The sequence below is a fragment of the Pseudochaenichthys georgianus genome, unplaced genomic scaffold (genome assembly GCF_902827115.2).
Source record: "Pseudochaenichthys georgianus unplaced genomic scaffold, fPseGeo1.2 scaffold_401_arrow_ctg1, whole genome shotgun sequence".
Taxonomy (NCBI): Eukaryota; Metazoa; Chordata; class Actinopteri; order Perciformes; family Channichthyidae; genus Pseudochaenichthys; species Pseudochaenichthys georgianus.
The window spans coordinates 124,658-135,000 of record NW_027262966.1 but is presented as its reverse complement, the minus strand read 5'-3'; the positions used below and the strand labels follow the sequence as shown (position 1 = coordinate 135,000).

The 10,343-nt window shown below is 38.8% G+C and overlaps 1 protein-coding gene across 1 annotated transcript in view; it reads right to left on the bottom strand.

Annotated features, from left to right (window-relative positions):
* The window catches only part of rftn2 (raftlin family member 2), a 36,923-nt gene that overhangs the window by 10,511 nt on the left and 16,069 nt on the right, over positions 1–10,343 (bottom strand). Inside the window, 4 exon segments of the mRNA XM_034078252.2 lie at positions 1–12; positions 14–133; positions 3,784–3,892; positions 6,596–6,776. The exon segment at positions 1–12 is cut by the window's left edge and continues 43 nt beyond it. Coding sequence (XP_033934143.1) covers positions 1–12; positions 14–133; positions 3,784–3,892; positions 6,596–6,776 — 422 coding nt within the window.

Sequence of the window (10,343 nt, the reverse complement as noted above, 5' to 3'; positions counted from 1 at the left end):
GGTTCGGGGGGGGGGATCTCGGGGGGGAGCGGCAGCCCCTCTTTGGGCTATGAACTCCACCGTTAGTGACCCCGCTCACCTGCTGGAGGACCGAGCCAACGAATCGAACGCCCCCTCGAGCGCTGCTGTTCACCTGCAGGACAGACAAACACAGAGTCAAATAGACTCTAGGGGACACATGTTGATGTAGAAGAGACATGAAGAAGAGGGGACACATGTTGATGTAGAAGAGACATGAAGAAGAGGGGACACATGTTGATGTAGAGGAGACATGAAGAAGAGGGGACACATGTTGATGTAGAAGAGACATGAAGAAGAGGGGACACATGTTGATGTAGATGAGACATGAAGAAGAGGGGACACATGTTGATGTAGAAGAGACATGAAGAAGAGGGGACACATGTTGATGTAGAAGAGACATGAAGAAGAGGGGACACATGTTGATGTAGAAGAGACATGAAGAAGAGGGGACACGTGTTGATGTAGAAGAGACATGACGAAGAGGGGACACATGTTGATGTAGAAGAGACATGAAGAAGAGGGGACACATGTTGATGTAGAAGAGACATGGAGAAGAGGGGACACATGTTGATGTAGAAAAGACATGAAGAAGACGGGACACGTGTTGATGTAGAAGAGACATGAAGAAGATGGGACACGTGTTGATGTAGAAGAGACATGAAGAAGAGGGGACACATGTTGATGTAGAAGAGACATGAAGAAGAGGGGACACGTGTTGATGTAGAAGAGACATGAAGAAGAGGGGACACGTGTTGATGTAGAAGAGACATGACGAAGAGGGGACACGTGTTTATGTAGAAGAGACATGACGAAGAGGGGACACGTGTTGATGTAGAAGAGACATGAAGAAGAGGGGACACGTGTTGATGTAGAAGAGACATGAAGAAGAGGGGACACGTGTTGATGTAGAAGAGACATGAAGAAGAGGGGACACGTGTTGATGTAGAAGAGACATGAAGAAGAGGGGACACGTGTTGATGTAGAAAAGACATGAAGAAGAGGGGACACATGTTGATGTAGAAGATACATGAAGAAGAGAGGACACGTGTTGATGTAGAAGAGACATGAAGAAGAGGGGACACGTGTTGATGTAGAAGAGACATGAAGAAGAGGGGACACGTGTTGATGTAGAAGAGACATGAAGAAGAGGGGACACGTGTTGATGTAGAAGAGACATGAAGAAGAGGGGACACGTGTTGATGTAGAAGAGACATGAAGAAGAGGGGACACGTGTTGATGTAGAAGAGACATGAAGAAGAGGGGACACGTGTTGATGTAGAAGAGACATGAAGAAGAGGAGACACGTGTTGATGTAGAAGAGACATGGAGAAGAGGGGACACATGTTGATGTAGAAGAGACATGGAGAAGAGGGGACACGTGTTGATGTAGAAGAGACATGGAGAAGAGGAGACACGTGTTGATGTAGAAGAGACATGAAGAAGAGGGGACACATGTTGATGTAGAAGAGACATGAAGAAGAGGGGACACATGTTGATGTAGAAGAGACATGGAGAAGAGGGGACACATGTTGATGTAGAAGAGACATGAAGAAGAGGGGACACATGTTGATGTAGAAGAGACATGAAGAAGAGGGGACACATGTTGATGTAGAAAAGACATGAAGAAGAGGGGACACATGTTGATGTAGAAAAGACATGAAGAAGAGGGGACACATGTTGATGTAGAAAAGACATGGACAAGTGGATTTTGCATAATAGGTGACCTGTAAACACGTCTAACTCCTGAACATGTGAAAAATATTCTATACTTGCAAGAGGCTTGAAGAGGTTATATATTTAAATTATTTGAGGGATTTAAAGTCTAAGAAAGTATTTTAGAATCATGAAAAGCTACACAAATATCCACATTTTCACTTGTTTTAAGGATTTTATAGTCCTGATAAAAGTACAATGGTCCAGTATGTAACTTTTGGGGGGATTTTTATACTACAATACTTAAAAGGGTGATAATATCTAATATTTTACTATTGATTTTAGTGTCCTATAAACAAAAGAGAGAATGTCAGTATTTCAGTAAGTATTTTTATAAGCATCTTAAGAACCCTGAAATGATAAATGTATTTAACATGTTATTCTTAAAGGAATGGTATGCTCATGACACTCATTTTTTAAAAATTATCATCCGATAAAACAGACCAGTCTCTGCCAGTCTCTCTTTTTTTTTTTTTTAATCCGACGACATTATCAGTGATTTTAAACTGATTATATACCGAAATAACATCAACACTGTGGGCGCCGCCATTTCCCGGACGTGACGTAAACCATGCGTTTGGTTTTCGAAGACACGTTGATCTCCATGTTATTTACTGTAGTTTCTCTCTTCAAATATGCCTCACTGTATCGCGAAATATTGCCATAATTCGGATAGGAACAATCCACGGAATGCTTAGTTCCATCTGTTGCCAAAAGGTAAGCATAAGAAGTACATTCGGAGGCAGTGGCTAGCGAAATGTGGCCGGCCCGAACCGAGAGATTTACAGGCTCATGTATGCAGCGAACATTTCACATTTCCGGACGACTACTCTGAGAGTATGATCAAACATAACATGGGATTTAAAGAACAACCATTACTCAATGGAGATGCAGTACCATCGGTCTTTCTGGTGTCATCACCGACCAGGACACCAGTTCGGCCAGTTGAGAAATCGCCCTCTGCAAGTGTGAAGCGACGAAGGAGCAGAAGTAGTGCTCGGAGTAAGAATAAGGTATGTTATAGCGCATTTCCATTGCAGCGGCTAGCCCCGTTTTAACGTCCTTTAACGTCCAGGCCAGGACCGTTTTTGGTGGCCTTTCCATATAGCGTAGTACCGACTAGTGTGTATTTTACCTCCGTTTTTTCCGGCCCCATAAAATCGTGATTCTATGGCCAGGGACAACGAAGCTGAGTATGCTAAACTAGAGAGGGAATCGCTAGCAAGGGTGGTACTACATGCATACATATAGTATCTTATATCATCTTCCCATTATACACACATGCATTTCCAAACATCGGGACTACCTATGTTGCAAATGTATTATCTTTTCAATTTACACACGGCATCTATTGCACGTCTGTCCGTCCTGGGAGAGGGATCCCTCCTCTGCTGCTCTCCCTGAGGTTTCTCCCATGTTCCCTTTAAACTGGGGGTTTTCTTCGGAAGTTTTTCCTTGTACGATGTGAGGGTCTACGGACAGAGGGTGTCGTATTGTCATACTGATATCTATGGATGAATTCCCCCATCCAATCTCTTCACATTGGTCAAAACTTGTTCCTCTACTGACGAGTCCGAACTGAAATACTCCACCATGTTTCCGTGTGTTGACAAAGTGAACGCATGGATGACGTCACGACCATCACGTGACTACTGAAAATGGCAAACATGGCGGCGGCCAGACGGAATATACAGGTCTTGATAAAAAAGCTATAAAATCATTATTTACCGGGGAATATCGCTGATTTCTTCAGGGTATGGTTTAAACATAACGTTTCACTAAATACTGAAGTTTTGATTAATTATCTAATGAGTGGACCATTCCTTCTTGAAAGTCATGAAAATGTGAAAATATTGAAAAAGACAAAATTGAATTGTTTCTTTAAAGCATACATCTATCATCTAGTGGCCCCTCTTATTTAAATGTTTGGGCAGCTAACACACAGGGTGGGAACCACAGGCCTGGGGTAACATTTGAAATACAGCTCCCTCGTGTATTTATATACACTTTTATGGCGTCTAAGGTGCAGTAAATCTAATTCTCACTGACCCTGTCGATGAGCGCTCGGACCGTGTCGCTCGTCAGTGAATCTCCAGGTAACGGCCACTCCTCCACCTTCAACATCGGCACGCTGTAACACATGGACGCCATCTGCTTACTGACACACACACAGACACCACACACACACACACACACGCACGCGCACACACACACACAAATGAAAACTAATGTGTAATATAGGCTCACATATATATTTAACAAGTACAATATAAGACAAGCACAAGTTTCAGGTGGGGGCCATATTCCATTATACTTTAAGAATTTGCTGAGGGCCGATTAGAAATGGACAAAGGGCCGCATTTGGACCCCGGACCGTGGTTTGGACACCCCTGTATTAGACAGAGGAAGAGGCAGTGACAGTGCAGATGTCTTTGGGGAGTTTCTGGATTATAGCCCAGCTGGAGGGTTCAGAGTTCACTTGTTTTTGTCACAGAGCTGCAGACACCCACACATGAATGATTCACGCTCAGCAGGGGGCCGCTGCCACCTACTGTCTGAGCAATTAACTCAAAGGGTAAACAACAATTTAGGCAACTGAAGTGATGACAAGTCATACACAACATACTGCATTTTCTACATGAAGGTAGAAAAACAGAACTTGATGGGGCTTTCAGTCGACTTGCAAAGAATTATGCAAAAGTGCAAGAACATGTCCTTAAGAAATTCAACTAAAGAAATCTTAATTGCCCAACTTTCATCATGTCCACTAATTGATTAGTTGATTTAATCGAAATATTAAAAAAAACATCCACAAAGAATTATGCACAAATTCAAACTCATTTACTAAAGATATCTCAGTAGACCAACACTCATAATTGTTGACTAATTGATTAGATGATTAAATCGACAGATCTGTAAAACTTAGATTCAGTACAGAGTATTTCCCTGTGTTTCATTTTTTAATAAAACCTCATCATTAATTCACCTCTAATGCTATCTTATGAACTAAAAATCCTCATCATAGTAACAGTATCTTAACCTATCAAACCTCAGCGCTGATAAATACTTCATCCCCATTGGCTGCTGAGGGACCCCTGTTGTCGGGTGGATTTCCAGCCAATAGAATTCAGAGTAGACATTAAGTAAAACCAAAACAAAGTCTACAGCAGGCACGACAGTCTGACCTCCTACCAGAGCTCTGCATTAAATATGCAGCTGACTTCATCCATCATTCATCTATTTACTAGACAGTATGGAGGTGAACATGTGGCGCACAGTGGGAAGGCATGAGAGGAAGGGGAGTCACACACAGCATGTATATATATAGGGGTTATATATATGTTATCATTACTTAAAAAACTGAGTCTTAAGGTTGAAATGACTGTCATATTAGTAGAAGTGAAAGCCACTTGCAATCAGAAATGGCGTTCCTCAGGGATCTAGTCTTGGGCCGCTTCAATTTTCAATATACAGAAACAACATTATGTTATATATATATATATATATAATATTATACATCATATTTGGTACTTCAATGTTTGTTTTTATTCAGATGTAGCACTTAAGTATGTTATTTAATCGTTTATTTGGTAGGGACATTTCACATTAATGAACACTTGAAACAATAAATGTGCCAAGCGTAAATATGCCGGATTTAGCTTTGAGCTACTTTCCATCACATAAAACATTTAAGAAATTGAAATGTACAAACAAGCAACATAGCAAATACAAATACATGAATGTCGCTGTTGTATGATATTCAAAAAGGGTCATCTTTAGTCTGAATTTAATGTTAATAAGCCAATATTTCCTTTTCTCAAATAGATTACTTCTAGGATTTTTTAATAGGTAGAAAAAACTAAAACAATAACATATATATATATATATATATATAATATATCTCGCTTATTTTAAGGATTGTTGTACATCTCAAAATGTAGAAAAATCCAATATTTCCCTTTGTTTAAGGACTTTGGAGTTCGACAGATGAATATATTTAGTATTTAACTTTTTTTTAAGGATATTATAGTCCTGATGAATATTTAACTTTTGAAGGATTTTGAACGAGTCCTGGAGGTAATAAGTATTCAATAAAACTATTCAGTATTTAATCTCCGAATGTATCCAGTATTTGACATTTTGAGAGATGTAGTTGCTGAACATTGTGAAGGTAGGATTTTAGTTAGTCAGTGTTAAGATTATTGACATTTTGTTTATGCATATGACAACATTTGATATCTCCCAGGCTCAACTTAACCGTACAGTAACTCGTGTTCTTCTTCACAACTGCATATGAAGAAAAGTTTAGAACTATGGTTATCTGCACTTACAGTCATAAAAAAAAGAAATGTTTTCAAAGAAAGGGTAATTTCAAAGCAGCAAGTATTAAAACCACATTTTTGGTTTAAGGATTAAAGACTGTTGGGAAAATACTGAATGTACTCTTCCAATATGAGAGTAACATGATAACAAAGGTATCCCAACTGTAGCTGTGAACATGACAGGATGTATGATTACCTAGAAGAGCATCAGGACTGTTTGAGGCATGTGATAGCTATGTGATTAACATGATGATTCAGCCTCTATGGAGATAGACATATGACAAGCATGCTCATTTCTGACGTGGAGCTCATCTGAACTAAACATTGCATACTGCTTTCTATTCCTCCATCTTGTGACTGTGTAACTCCCTCTCTTGGATATCAGCATGTGAAGGACACTGTTCAGGAACTAGTTGATGCTCTGTAAGTGAGGACTACTTCCATTCTGGAGAGGATCAGAAATACATGGATCCTGATATTGAAGCTCAAGCCGGTGACGAGTGATATTTTTCTAACAAAGAGGGTTAGTTTGTGTGTACCTGGACCTGGGTCGGGCCATGATGGCGCGGTACAGCAGGCTGAAGGGCAGCGATCGGCTCCGGCCCACAGACAGTATTATGGGATGCAGGGCGGTCAGGACGTAGCCCTGAGTGTAGTACGGCTGCAGAGCCTGGGGCAGCTCGGAGAGCGAAGACACGTACTGCACCGTGGGGCGGCTGCCTGCAGGGACAGAGACAGAATGGGTAGGGAAACATGTTAGTAAAATGCAGCTGGTATATAAAGTGTGACAAGCATTTCAGACTATAACCCCTTTAATGTGGGGAAATATCTTAATGCTCATAGGTTGTAGAAGGTCCAAAATCTTAAATAAGTTCTTCCTATAAACACCAAAATTGGTCATGTCAGTAAAATCCAGCTGCAGCTAAATATCCGTTTAAGGTCCCAGCGGTTCTCTCCTCTTGCTCAGATATTTTCACCGCAAAATATTGTACAGTAACAACAAACGTTACTGTAATATTACAGCACTATGTACAGTAACATTACAGTATTGCTGTAATATTACAGCATGGTTTTAAAGTGCGGTATAAATGTCCCGCCTAAGGATAATATTCCCACAATGCAGCATAATGTACACTACAGTATCACACTGTATTACAAATTCAAAGTAAATTACTGTGGGTAATACAATAATTTACTGCCTACAGTACATTACATAAATGTGTTACAGTGTGGTTTATTCAATTCAAATCAATTCAAGGCTTTATTGTCATTAGCACATTAGCTACAGTGTAGATATGGCAATTAAAAACCTAGGTCCAAAAAAAAAATATATATATATATATGTTCTTCCCCGAAACACCAAAATTGGACATGACAAGCTTTATCAGGTGATTCTTCTTTAACGGACAGCTATGACTAACACGTGATTTAAAATATGCTATTTTTCAAGCAACACTGCCACATTTCCCCTGTTACAGCTTCCTAAATGGGAGGATTTGTTGCTTTCTTCTTATAGTAACCTGGATGTCCCTCAGTGTTGGACTGTTGGTCGTGCAAATCAAGACATACCATTGGATGTTTTGCAAGATAAATAATCCATTGGAGTGATTTACTAACAGCCACACACCAGGACCATTTACTCCATTCACAACACAACACAAGACCAGTGTTTTTAAAATGTATCTACCACAATGATAGCTCAGTTATCAGCAGTGTAAAAAGCGTCAGTACCATGAGTGAAAGCCTAACATGGAGAGAAAAGGATGTGTTTTCATACTGTCTGTATTCCCTTTCTGCCTCTACGACTTAAACATCACTTTTCCACAGTTTCTAAACAAAAACACAATGTCTGCCATAGAGAAATACAGATGTTAATAATGTAGCTTCCCATTTACTTCCAATTTAAGTTATTCCAGTGGCAGAGAAGTTGCTATTTTTAGTACGTTTACACATATGGAACCACTTGGTAAACTACCCACAAACTTCCATAATACATTATGAATACAGGGAGGGATATTGACAGCACCCAATTCTTTACATCCAGCCTCCTGACGTGAATATGAAGACGTCGTGGATCTGGAAACTAAAAAAAGTGTCTTCTAGGTCTGAGAGTTTTAATATCTTGAGTCCAGCTGTGTCTCAAAGCTTCAAACACAGATGACGGCCGTTAAAACACCACCGGCATGTTGAGGGAAACACCACATCACCACGCTCTTACGTAAGGTTATATAAATATATATAAATGTATGTATACAGAGCGGCTCCTCCAGCTGTGGTGGTTATGATGGTTTGATTACGATAGGTGTGGCTCTAAGACTGGTTCGAACACAAACAATGTAAGAGAATAATCTTCATGTTGCTGTGATATCATTTAGGTTATTGTAGGGTTACAACTTATGATTGTTTCATTATACATTCAATTATCATTAAGTCTAATACATTTCTAACCTTGTTCACTTCTCAAACACCACAGACTTTGTTCATTTGTTCAGAAATTAAGCAAAAATATCAGGCTAGAAATTCACAGAAATTAGTTGAAAATGCTCTTTACAGTTTCCTAAAACTGATATTTGACTATTTCTTATTTTGTCCAAACAACAGTCGGACAAACAGAAGTATTTCAATAAAAAAATGAAAAGGCAAGCGTGTACATTAGGCCTAAATACTTTTGAAGAATGTCCAATTGCAATTATTTTTGACGGATATTTAAATTGAGATATGATTTGCCATATGAGGTTGATTGAGTGATTAATTGAAGCTCATATTTAAATGATTAAGGTGTGGTTTCAGGAGGATCTGAAACAGTCTCAAGTGTGTAGAATAGGATGCACTGACTGTGGCATCTCTGCAGCATGACAATATCTTTTAAAAAACAGAATTTAAAAAACACATTTCACCTTAAATAAAATATGATATCAATACTTCAGAACCCTATTACCGCCCTTCAAAAGTTCAATTGAGGAATATCAATTGCTTTCACCTAGGGACATAAATATATTCATTTGTTTCTGAAGACTTTTGATCAAGACTTGCATTGATTTTGCAAAAATGAATTATTTTACAGTGCTGTAGTATGTGGCTGGACTAATGAAATCCTGACAAATCCACATAACCGTCTATCACTGCGTCTCTTTTGTTTATATATGCATTTTTTAAACTCTTTAAATACATTCTTGGAGGTTAATGAATGCGTTTGGAGGACAGCACATGCTTAAAAGGAAGCATACACTCTCACTCTTTATTTAAAAGCTTGTTATCTTTTATTATTCATCTCCAGAGGTGAGAAGTAGTGGAGTACAAATACTTCGTTACTGTACTTAAGTACATGTTTCTGGTATCAGTACTTTATTCCACGACTTACTTTGACTTCTCACATGTTGAACACAAATACCTGTACTTTCTACTTCTTACATGTTGAACACAAATACCTGTACTTTCTGCTTCTTACATGTTGTACACAAATACCTGTACTTTCTACTTCTTACATGTTGAACACAAATACCTGTACTTTCTACTTCTCACATGTTGAACACAAATACCTGTACTTTCTGCTTCTTACATGTTGTACACAAATACCTGTACTTTCTACTTCTCACATGTTGGAACACAAATACCTGTACTTTCTACTTCTTACTTGTTGAACCCAAATACCTGAACTTTCTACTTCTTACATGTTGAACACAAATACCTGTACTTTCTACTTCTTACATGTTGAACACAAATACCTGTACTTTCTACTTCTTACATGTTGAACACAAATACCTGTACTTTCTACTTCTTACATGTTGAACACAAATACCTGTACTTTCTACTTCTTACATGTTGAACACAAATACCTGTACTTTCTACTTCTTACATGTTGAACTCAAATACCTGTACTTTCTACTTCTCTCATGTTGAACTCAAATACCTGAACTTTCTACTTCTTACATGTTGAACTCAAATACCTGTACTTTCTACTTCTTACATGTTGAACTCAAATACCTGTACTTTCTACTTCTTACATGTTGAACACAAATACCTGTACTTTCTACTTCTTCCATGTTGAACTCAAATACCTGTACTTTCTACTTCTTCCATGTTGAACTCAAATACCTGAACTTTCTACTTCTTACATGTTGAACTCAAATACCTGTACTTTCTACTTCTTACATGTTGAACACAAATACCTGCACTTTCTACTTCTTACATGTTGAACCAAATACCTGTACTTTCCTACTTCTACATGTTGAACTCAATACCTGTACTTTCTACTTCTTACATGTTGAACTCAAATACCTGAACTTT